The sequence below is a fragment of the Plecotus auritus genome, assembly GCF_963455305.1.
Source record: "Plecotus auritus genome assembly, chromosome: 7".
NCBI lineage: Eukaryota > Metazoa > Chordata > Mammalia > Chiroptera > Vespertilionidae > Plecotus > Plecotus auritus.
In genome coordinates this window covers 84,785,581-84,798,016 of record NC_137774.1, presented here as the reverse complement: position 1 = coordinate 84,798,016, position 12,436 = coordinate 84,785,581, and the positions used below count along the sequence as shown (strand labels likewise).

Here is a 12,436-nt window from a genome sequence, read left to right as displayed (position 1 = left end):
CTCTGGTTAGTTTGATTAGAGGTCTGCCATTAGAGGGTATATGAGATTCCTTGGAAGGGAAATAAACTACAGCAGGTCCTTGAATAATGTTTTGGTATAATGTCCATAAGATATCATAGGATCTTATCTCTTATATCAATTAGGTAATACTGGTTTTGTTATATGCCATTTCACTTAAAGTTGCAGAACCTATTGACAGTGTTAAATGAGGACTTCCTGCACTGAAAGTCAGTTCTTTATTATGTTTGCTAAAGATATTATTAAAAACAAAATTTAGTCTTTTAAATTATGGATTAAAATATATTCAGTGGTTTTAAATATAGGTGCAGAGTTAGAGGGGGCATGATCCATAAGACCACCTTTATTTCTGACACCAGTTGCGAGTTGGCAGGACCCCAAGACTATTCTTAGGTAGGATAATTCACCAGAACTTAAAGAACTCATTGAAATCTTATACTCATGGTTACAGGTTTTTACAGCTAAAGGATATCGATTAAAATCAGCCAAAGGTAAAGGTGCATAGGGTAGTATAGGAAAGTTGTAAGTGTGGAGCATCCAGTTGTTTCCCTGTGGAGTTGTGAACAGTATTACTTTCCTGGTATTGATGCATTATAATAAGCGTGGAGTATTAACCCCAGCTTTGGGTGTCCAGAATTTTTATTGGGGCTCCATGATTGACTGCCCACATGGCTGAATTTAGTCTCCAGCCCTTCTGGAGATTGAGATGATTCATGTGACTGAAATCCCTTACCATAAAGTGACATTTTCTGGTGTGGCCCTAAACCCTGGTGAACAGTAACACTCTTATTATTTATGACGTTCCAAGAGTTTAGAGATTACCTTCCAGCTAAAGGCTAGACCTCTCTTTGGGAAAGGTAAAAAGTCTTACAAGTTTACAATAAATGTATTTTTGTATTTTGGGTCCACAGTGGCTATTTAGTTGAGAGTTTGAGTTTGAGTAATACTTAAAAATTGGTAACAGAGAACCTATTTATAGACACTTAATACTTAAGGAGCTAAAGAAATTTTATCAAGAATTTATATAAACTTAATATTTTTTAATATTGTAAAACTGATGTTTCATTTACAAGTTTGGCATGATGGTTCAATTCTGTTTCATTAAATTTGAACTTAGTATTTTCTCCTATGTGAAGAGTTTCATATAATGAAATCCCTGAGCCTCCCAAATGAAATTTTTAGCCCTAAACTCATTTTAGAGTAGTGTTTCTAATGTGAAAGTGATGTACACAAGGCCCAAGGTTATGCATAGTTTCACCTTTTTTCTTATTCCTCATGAAAGCATTTCTGAATCCAGGTGAGTAAGAGACATCACAGGGATAACCTTGAATTTATTTCTAAAAAAGGTAAATCATTTTCAAGTGATATTAACTGTTAGTATGAAAAACTCGGCATATTCTACAACTGCTTTGTGACAGTGACACTATCTTTGAGTACCATTGCTTTAGCAGGGGTGGGGAACCTTTTCTCTGACAAGGGCCATTTGGATATTTATACCATCATTTGCTTAATATAATACCCTTAATATAAATTTATGTTGCTATGAAAAAAGCTTCTAGATTTATTGAATTTCAAGTCACACCTGTGGTTGCTGTGGCAGGGCCAGACCAAATGATTTCGCGGGCCTTTTATGGCCCATGAGCTGCACCTTCCCCACCCCTGCTTTAGAGAACAAATGCATTCCCACCTCATTGGCTTTAGTACAATCTTATTTCCTGGTTGATACCCATTACAAATTAGATCTCACCATGAGAGCAAAATCCCTTAATAAGCCTACTTAAAAACAACTTGAAGCAATATGATGCTTATTCCCCTGGCACCACCAGGTGTGATGTTTGCATCAAGTCATTTCAGGGTGCTTTATGGAGATGCTTCCTGATAGGGAATTCCCTGACTTCATACTTCCAGAATGGTTCTTTTTCTTTTCTTTTTCTGTTATTCTTTATAATGCTTATAAGAACTGGACCACAAGACCACATTTATCCAGGAGATACTATCCTGTAATACATGGTGGATTGTTGATTTGAGGTCTGATGATTTGGGTCATTCAGAAATGAATGACTCCTCAGATTTGTTACATTTTCTATATACTGAGAATAGACCACTAAAATGAGCGGTAACTATATTTGCATGTGATTTGTATGTTATAAGGAACATTTAAATTCTTCTATATATTAAACTTTTTTTTGGGTTGTCCGCTTAAGCCTCTCTATTCTCTGAGGCACAGAGTGGCTTTCCATTTCAATTTTTGCTTCAGCATATGAAACCTAGAGGGCCTTAGTTTGACTAAAAGCACCTAATCCATGAATGATATTTGCTTCATGTGTGAACAACAAATGTTTTAACCCGCTGCCTTCACTAATATTGTAACTACTGTCTTACAGATTGACTTGATGCAAAACATCACAAAGGCTCCATATTATACAGTATGCGATTTTTGAGGTATGAGCTTTAGAAACTTACCTCTCGTGTGGCATGTACATCAGGCTTTAACTTCAGTTTAATCATTTTGGGGAAATTTATGCATTTCTTTTTTTCTCTTCATAATATTTTTAGAGTATTAAAGGGGCTATGGAGGTATTTTTGGATCCTTGCTCTAGGATTCTTAGTCTCAAAAGATACATTTTCTTTTATCACTAAATTGAGATACTAATTCTGGCAGATGATAGCTTTTTCAGCCCTTATAACTAGCTTAACATTTATGCCTGCCTCTTTGAGTTCAAATATGCATTTCCTATTTTGTACCTTTGATTGCCTCATTTTAAGTGTTCATTTCTGTTATTTAACAGTTTTCTGTTTATTGGACTGGGATAATCTTTTTGGTGATTACAGCCTGATACTGACGTGTTTTTTTTTGTTTTTTTTTTTTGAGACCTAAGCAGTCTAGAAATTATAAAATAGAGATCTTGTGTAAATGCTGAACCATTTGTGCTTTTGTGTTCAGAATACCAGTAACTTGAATTCCGGTTGGAAATGTTTTAATGAGTTAGTATTAAAAGAACTTGGCAATTAGGGAGTTTTTAGACAGTGGTTCTACCCTAGTGAATATTTTGTTTTATATCTCTGAAAACCCAAATTCTGGGGGTAGAGGGGAATCTTGGTGGTCATTTGTTAAAAACCCGTATTTCTAACAAATTTGGAAGTCACTCCTGTTTCTTGTGTGGTTGTTTTTTGTTTTTTTTTTTTCCAATTTAGTTTGAAATTAGTACTCATTAGTCAGAAATGTATTTGTTGGTAGGAGTAGATTGCTTAATTTCTTCAATGAAGAACTTAGAATCTGCTATATATTGAGCATAAGAACTTATTTTTATTGTCTTCATATGTTCATGAACTACTTATACATTATTTGTTAGACTGGAAACCTTGAGTTAATTTAGTACTATGATAATAGAGTATATGTACGCTGTAAGCTGAGTATTTCTTAAGAATTCATCTTATGTAAGCCTCACAACAACCTTCCATATTAGATAGGTATTACCTCTATTTTATGCCAGAGACAACCAAGGCTTGGCGATTAAGTACCTTGTGCAAAGTCATACGTACTTTTTCAGTGCTGGAGCTGAGATTTGAGACCAAATCTTTTTTTAGATCTGTATTTTCTACTGCTTTAAGTCTACTGTTATGCTACCAGAAAATAATACAAATATTTAACTCTTACGGGAAATATATGTGATACATAAACATAATGGAAAGGAAATTAGATACTTAAATATTAGTAGACCTCATTTATCTAGGTGTTTCAGAATTATTTTACTTCACTCATTCATTTCCTAATAGCTTTCTTTCCCAGGTTGTGTTAGATGGATGCCAAACATACAGAAAGTTCAAAACCTGTTAGAAAAGCTCATATGCTCTCTTTTATTTTTCAATTCCCTTTAAATTAATGGTATGTTGTGGATTATTATAGGTGAATATTTAATGTGCTATTTTTGGATACATGGGGAATGTTTTTACATTAGTTTTTTTTAAAAGTCCTCATGCTCCATTTAGTGTTAACAGTACTTAAGTACTTATAGACTTAGTATACTTAGAAAATATCTTCATACATTTTTCTTGAAATTTCATTGATTTTATTTTCCCATATCTTGAAAGTACTGAGCTTTGTCTATCAATTAATGAACCCTGTATGTTTTAAGAAGATACTCCATTATGAAGTCTTAGTTCTTCTAGTATGCTTGGGTTACAGAATTTTATCAAGTTTCAAATTAGAGCCTTTAGGAATAATTTAGACTTGTGACACTTAGGTATCCAAGTTTAATTGGACTTAATTGTTTGTATTCTATATTAACAATGGTTACAGAAATACAGATCAGGTGTCTGACTGATTGAGCCTGTGCAGTTTCATGTTTAGTATTTTTGTGGGTGAGGGCAATGAAAGGATGATAACTAAAATATATTTACAAACACTGCAGTCATTTTTATTAATGGGGTAGGCAGGGTCATGGGGGTTGAGAAATAGAGTAGCTTCTGCTCTTGTCAGTGTCCTTAATTTTTCAAAATAATTATGAGTTCAGAAGGTGTTTTCAATAAGTATCATAAAAGTGATTTATTTTTCAAAAGGCCATTCTTTTCAGAAGAAATATCAGCAGGAGAGGAACGTTTTAAAATGTTGCCATATGGTATGTAGTGTTGTCTTATTTGATACTTTATGATTGATGCTTGGAAGAATAAGGTTCATGAGAAATTATCAAGCTTAGCTCCCCTATTTTACTGATGAGGACACTGAGGCATAGAGCTGATCCTTTGATAAGGACACTAATTTTTATCCTAAAACTGCACCCTTCACTTACTAATATTCAAGTATCCAGGGTTATCCTGAATAATGCTTGATTTTTTTTAAAAAAAAATAGATTAAATTTAGAGAGATATAGGAAGGGAGAGAGAGAACGAGAAACATTGATTTGCTGTTCCGCTCATTTATGCATTCATTGGTTGATTCTTGCATGTGCCTCACTGGGGATTAATCCTGCAGCCTTGGTGTATCAGGACGATGCTCTAACCAATTGAGTTACCCGTCCAGAGCTGACAATGCTTGATTTTTATATAGATTATGAACTGCAATCTTCAAACTTAGCTTTATTGGGTTCCTGATATCTTTAATTTTCCTCACTTTTTAGAATTTTAATAGATATTTTTTATAGTTAAGGAATCTTAGGTGGAGCTTTCAATATTGCAGTTCATTAGAATAATCTTACTTTGCACCTAATGTGTTCTTTCCTTATATTCCCACTGAATTTGCTTTCAAATGTCATTCTATAATTTATTTTTTATAAAATAAGTTACACATTCAGGTGAGAGAGAATGCCACATTGCCATGAGGCAGTACTTTAAAAGTATTTTGGGCCCAGCTGGCATGGCTCAGTGGTTGAGCATTGACCTATGAACCAGGGGGTCACTTTTCGATTTCTGGTCAGGTCACATGCCCTGGTTGTGGGCTTGATCCCCAGTGTGGTGCATGCAGGAGGCAGCCAATCAGTGATTCTCATCATTGATGTTTTCTCCCACCCCCACCCCCACCCCTCCTCTCTGAAATAAAAAATATATTTAAAAAAATAATAATTTGGTAAAACTTTGCAACTGCCTCATATGTTGCCATTGCTTTTTATAACTGGAAAGATTAATTTTTCCCACTGATTAAATCTCCCCTGGGAGAAAGAACTACTTCTTTTACCTCCTGGTCCTTCCTCTCCCTCTCCCTCTCTCTCTAGGTGGTACTTACTCTATGGTTGCCTTGGTATCACCTTGGCTTTCAGAGGCCATGTCTTCCACTGAGTTCATAATTTAGGGATCCACTTCCAGCTATGCTCTCAGATTAGCTCTCCTCTCACCAAGTAGTCTTTTTTTGTTGTTGTTTAAGGTATTACAAATAGTAGTACATATGTCTCCTTTTTTTTTTCTTTCACCAAGTAGTCTTGAAAGCAGGATCACAATCCTCTAAAGTCTTAACAGGAAGTCCTGAGTCCTCCCCATGAAGTGCAGGATCTAAGAGCTACTCGGAACGCTAAACTCTGGCTCTCCTTCTGCCATATCACTCTATGCCACTGTCTACAATTGACAGGGTCCCTTCCCAGATAGGCAAAGGTAATGGGCAACTGAAGATAAATCCTTCCATATTCCTAAACTTGAATCAGACAAAAGCCTCTTTTTTTAGGCATTCTCCCCAAGGAACTACTTTTATCAAGTCATGTGAAGAGAACCCTGGACCAGGGTGACCAAGTGTCCCAGTTTGCCTAGGACTGAGGGAGTTACTAGGACATGGGACTTCAGTGCTAAAATCAGTTAAGTCTTGAGTAAAGTGGGATAAGTTGGGAATCTTAATCCTGTAGTTACTCATATTTCTAAATGGGTCCTTAGAATAGTAGTAGAAGGAGCTGAAAAATGGGCATTTCATCCATTGACAGACCCTTCCCAGTTGAGACTTATTAGACACTGGAGTGCTTATTTATAAGAGTATTGGTTTAAAAAATATAAAAGGTGGAAGGAAGAGAGGCTTATATAAAAGAAAGATTTAATAGTTAGGCCAGTGATTTTCAACCTTTTTCATTTCATGGCACACACTAATTACTAAAATTCTGTGGCATACCAATCTGACCAAAAAATAAGGTATAGACCTGGCCAGTTTGGCTCAGTGGTTGGAGCATCGGCCTCAGGACTGAAGGGTCATAGGTTCGATTCTCATTCAAGGACATATACCTCGGTTGCAGGTTCCCAGCCCTTGTAGGAGTGTATGCAGGAGGCAACCAATTAATGTGTCTCTCTCCCATCCATGTTTCTCTCTCCCTTCCACTCTCTCTAGAAATCAATGGGAAATAAAAAAGGTATTCATTTTGATTCATTCACACTGGACAGCTATTGTTGTATTGGCTGTTGCCATATTTTTTTATTTGACAATCTAAGAGAAAAGAGGTCAGTATTCCTGACTAAATAGTCTGGCATTGCATGTTTTAAAAACTCTTGTGGAACCACTAGTGTGACTCTTGCAGCACACCGGTTGAAAATTACTATTGAAATATTTGTTTAAAGTTCTAATCTTACACTCTTCTCTCTTTACAGAACTGATAGTGCATCAGCCGACCCAGATAATTTAAAATATTCTTCATCCAGAGATAGGGGTGGGTCTTCCTCTTATGGACTGCAACCTTCGAATTCAGCTGTGGTGTCTCGGCAAAGGCACGATGATACCAGAGTCCACGTTGACATACAGAATGACGAAAAGGGTATATATATTTCCTTATTGGTAGGGGCATGTTTTTTCTGTTTTTTAACCTACCCATCCCTCCCTCCCCTTTCTCTCCCTTCTGCACCGCTTCTAATATGCTTAAAATAATAGCTATTTTATATTTAATAAAATGTCAAAGTAAACAGCAGTTCATAATAGGCAGCACACCATGGTGCAGAGGAAAGAAGCCCTGGACTTTAGAGCTAGGTGGTTTAAAATATATATGTATATAAAATACAGTGAGATTTTTGAAACTTCATAAGTTTATTGCCTTAAATTTAAAAAATTAAAACACTCTTTATATACATATAATACAGAAATGCAGTTTCCTTGCCAAAAAAGAAAAATACAGTATCACTAAGGCTGAAGTCTCTGTCGACTACCATCTCTCCTCTAGACTTCCCAAAAGAGTTTTGTTTTGTTTTGTTTGTTTATTTATTTAGTTAGTTATTTTTAGAGGGAGAGGAGGATGGAGAGAGAGACAAACATAGATTTGTTGTTCCACTTATTTATGCATTCATTGATTGATTCTTTTTTTTTTAAAAACACATTAAGCCCCATGTCAGTCATTGGTGACTGACACTATCGGTCTGGGCGCTTAACGTGTTAAAATATATTTTATTGATTTCAGAGAGGGAGAGATAGAAACATCAGTGAGAGAGAATCATTGATTGGCTGCCTCCTGCACATCCCCTACTGGGAATTGAGGCTGCAACCTGGGCATGTGCCCTTGACTGGAATTGAACCCGGGACCCTTCAGTCCCCAGGCTGATGCTCTATCCACTAGGGCAGTGGTGGGCAAACTGTGGCTTGCGAGCCACGGTTTGCCGCTCTGTTGACTAATGAGTTTGCCGACCACTGGGATAGGGGCTTAATCACAAGGAACAACAACAGCCTGTAATTATTGGAATCGAGAGTCTAAGTCAGTGGTGCGCAAACTCATTAGTCAACAGAGCGGCAAACCGCGGCTCGCGAGCCGCAGTTTGCCGACCACTGCAGGGTATTGGTTGATTCTTGGATGTGCCCTGATCGGGGATCAAACTCACAACCTTGGCATATCAGGATGACGCTCTAAACAACTGAGCTACCCTGCCAGGATTGTCCCAAAAGGTTTTCTGTGTTTTTTTTGTTTGTTTCTTTGTTTTTAGGTATTTTTATTGATCTTTTTAGAGAGCTGAAGAGGTAGAGAGAGAGGGAGAAAAAAAACACCAAAACATCGATCAGCTGCCTCCTGCACTCCCCTGCAATGGGGTCAAGCCCGAAACCCAGGCATGTGCCCCGATGGAGAATCAAACCTGCAGCCTTTCAGTGCTCAGAATCATGCCCAACCAACTGAGCCACACCAGCCAGGGCCCAAAAGTTTTTTGTTTTTTTTAAATTTATCTTTATTGTTGAAAGTATTACAGATCCCTGCCCCCCACCCCCATCCCCTTGACCTTCTCCACCCTGTTCCAGTCCCCTCCCCAGGCCATGGGTTATGCATATATGCATATAAGTTCATTTGTTAATCTCTTCCCATCCCGCAAATCTGACTTTAGTTTGCATTTCTCTTATCTTCTATTGAAGATATTAAAATGAAATTAAAAAATGGTTTCAAGGCCGGCAGCACAGGGACAGGTAAGAGAAACAAAGGCTGGTTGAACTTTAGGTAATAAGATCCTGAACTCTCAGGAATTCATTGAGTGATACAAAGAGCCTTATTTAAATAACATAAATATTGCTGTTTTTAGGTGGTTACAGTGTCAATGGAGGATCTGGGGAAAATACTTATGGTCGGAAGTCGTTGGGGCAAGAGCTGAGGGTTAACAATGTGACCACCCCTGAGTTCACCAGTGTTCAGCATGGCAGTCGTGCATTAGCCATCAAAGACATGAGGAAATCACAGGGTAAGACTGGGCAAACTGCGGATCACACACATGTTCCACAAAGACCGTATCTCCTCTTCTCCTTGATACCTTATTTTGTACTAATACTTTGCACATGTGTGAATTGGTTAATTTTCTCTGAGTTGAAAAACCTGTGCACATGATAATTTTTTTGCATTCCTTTTCCTGTGAATTAAGAGTAAAGTCCTAACAGAAAGGTTTTAATACTTTTTAGAAGAGAATTGTGTTAAAATAAGATTGGAAGACTGGGTAAGATTTTAAAGAAAGGTTTTCCTGATGATTGTGGCTATTGAATGTGTACAGTGGGCTTTTTATTGCTGCACGTCTTTGAATCCTAATGCCTGTGGGGGATATGGGTATACATGGAGTGGACCCTTTCTGAAGTTAAATACAGTCATGCCATTTTCTGCCTTATAACACAAGCCTCAGTGTATATAGATAAAGTACCCTGAAAATTCAGGCAATTAGAGGAAAAAAAAAATTTTTTTTCCTAAAAGAGAAATTTATTGTATTGGTAAAACTGAGTGTGAAATCAAGATTTCTGATTTATACACTTTGTTGGAAAGAGTTACTCTTTGGACATTTAGTTTATGACTTTTTCCATTGGGGTGTGTGTATGTATGTGTTGTGTGGATCTTGGTGAACATCTTTATGCATATTGCTTTTGAAAATGATTTTTTTAAAATAAGTTTCCAGAAGTAGAATGCTAAATCAGAGGTTGTACTGTTTCTAAATAGTGTTTGAAGTCTTAGACTTATGTGTGATAGAAATTGGAAAGCGACTCTAACACTAAGTCTGATTCTTTCTTCTCACAGGCTCTGAGTTATGCAGTTGGCAGGATTGTAAATAGAACCTAGGTTTCCAGTCTGGTATCCTAATGACATATTTTGTATTCATTCTTACTGAAATATTCAATGGGCTAGGGATTTCAGAAATTCTTATTTCTTGTCTCATATGTTGTAATTTCTTTTATTGTAGTTTTTCTTTCATGCCTTAGAGAGAAATGAAACTGTCAGACCCTTTGGTATGGTTTGTTAATGTACATTGGTTAATTATGATAAATAGCACAGCTAAAACTTCAAAAGAAAATTTTAATATTTAAATGCATCTTTATTTATTGTCAAACATTGTTTGAGCATTCCCACTTGTTCTTGTCATTAAAAAGTAAAGGGAAGAAAGGTTCTGATTTACCACTTTCTGAGTGGCAGCATACCTTACACATAGTAGGTAGTAGTGAAACATGATTTCAGTTCATCAAAACTTTGTGCTAGGAAAATGATCATAATGTGAACAAGAGGCACTGACCCTCCCAGTGGGATACCTAGGTGAGAAATAGAAACATATAGCCTGTTTCTCCCTGGTTGAGAATTTACCCTAACCGATCAAAGTCTTTTACCATATCCATGCTCTTTACTTGGCAGTTGAAAACAGTTTGGAATAGATCTGAAGAAAACAATTTCTAACCCTTTTTAAAAATCCTTCTTGAAAGTCTTATCCAGTCTTCTAATATTATTTTAACAGAATTCTCTTCTGATTCTCTCTCAGCTGATCCTCTAAAATGAGGTATTTACTGAGGTTTTTCTCTTCTGAGGGTCTATCATGTTCCCAGCTGTCTGCTGGCGCTTGGTTTAAACAAAAGTGTAATGGGACCTGCTTTCATTGTCCAGCGGACTGTGATTTTTGATGTACTTTAAAATATTTGGGAAATAATTCTGCACTTACTTATACTCAATGGATAACAAAATGTTTATATTCACAGAGCGATCGATGTCTTACTCTGATGAGTCTCGACTGTCGAATCTTCTTCGGAGGATCACCCGGGAAGACGACAGAGACCGAAGACTGACTACTGTAAAGCAATTGAAGGAATTTATTCAGCAACCAGAAAATAAACTGGTAAGTATAGCATGCTTGGAAATGTTGATAATTTTTTTGTTTCCATAGTAAACTAGGTAAATGCTATCCGGAGTGGTTTAAGAAGAGAAAAGGTTTGCTTCTAAGGAGCAATAATAGGGATTTCTTATTCTAGATAAATTTGGCCTGTATTATGATGATCTAGAATTTAATGCCCCTATTCTGTAATTTATCTACCATTGTTGGATCCACATTGGTTCTGCAATAAAGTGCTTTTAACACATGTATTGTGTTGTCCTCAGAAATTTTTTTCTGTGTTTCAGAACAGAATATCTGTTGTTTTTCATATGTGAAATTGGGGTAGGAGTTACATATTTTGTTCAGGGGTGAGTTTGCTCTGGTAACCAGCGCCAAGTAAATGGAAAAACTCTCTCAAGGACAAAATGCAGGAGCAGTTACATATTTCTCTCTACCCCAAGTAATTCTCCTAATGTTAAATTAAGAATTTGATATGGAGTAAGAGAAAAATTAATGAGAAATTGTATGGTGAATCAAATGATATTTGATTCAAAGTAAACTTCTCCCCCAACCCCCAAGTTTTATTATGAAAAATTATAAATATACAGAAAATTGAAAGAATTTTTCAGTGAACATCATATGCCCATCATCTAAATTCTGTCATTAACATTTTACCATATTGCTTTATTATATACTCATCTATCCCCATCAATTCATTTAAAAAAAATGCATTTCAAAGTAAATTAAACAAACCTTTTTACCCCCATTGATGATCATGGCTCTGTTTTATATAGATAAGTTTTTTTCATAGTCTGAAAGGAAATTTACAACATTCCTGATATATGCTAATTGGGGACTGTGAGCTGTTGTCCAATTATAATTTGGAAGGGGACACAAGAAAAAGTATACAATGTTATTCTTAAAAGTACAGGAATTTGAAGTTTTTATAAATATGTGTTTTTTTTAAGGTACTAGTTAAACAATTGGATAATATCTTGACTGCTGTACATGATGTGCTTAATGAAAGGTAAGTAACATAATGGTTAAATTAAAAATGTGTATTTTTTGAAATTATTAAAAAATAAACAAGATAAACCCATTGGTTTCATTTATGAACATCTATTTAATGTTTCATTGGGTTCTCTTGTCATCTCTATCTGTGTTAAAGTATTTATATGTTAATAACCATTGACTATAAATGGAATCCTTGAAAGGGAATATAATTTTTAAAAATTTGTTAACATAACTGAATAATTGAGGATTGACATATAGAGTGGCATAAACTCTTAATGCAGGCATGAATGAATGCATGCATGCAGTTAATGTTTGTAAACTAGAGAATTTTGAAATTAAGAATTTCAAAATTAGAGAGTAACGGTGAAATGGATCTTCCTTTTTTGGGCAGCTCAAACCTAGTCTATGGGGCTACTGGGGTTCTCCA

The 12,436-nt window shown here is 36.0% G+C and overlaps 1 protein-coding gene across 2 annotated transcripts in view; it reads left to right on the top strand.

The window, feature by feature from the left end:
- Positions 1-12,436, top strand: part of SMG1 (SMG1 nonsense mediated mRNA decay associated PI3K related kinase) — a 118,254-nt gene that overhangs the window by 29,009 nt on the left and 76,809 nt on the right. The window contains exons 2-6 of one of the 2 annotated variants that reach the window (XM_080680961.1): positions 2,403-2,460; positions 7,072-7,235; positions 8,968-9,123; positions 10,883-11,019; positions 11,964-12,022. In XM_080680961.1, the coding sequence (XP_080537087.1) occupies positions 2,447-2,460; positions 7,072-7,235; positions 8,968-9,123; positions 10,883-11,019; positions 11,964-12,022 (530 nt within the window). In that variant the 5' untranslated portion in view covers positions 2,403-2,446. The remainder of the gene's footprint in view (positions 1-2,402; positions 2,461-7,071; positions 7,236-8,967; positions 9,124-10,882; positions 11,020-11,963; positions 12,023-12,436) is intronic. The other variant, XM_080680960.1, reaches the window with a different exon arrangement.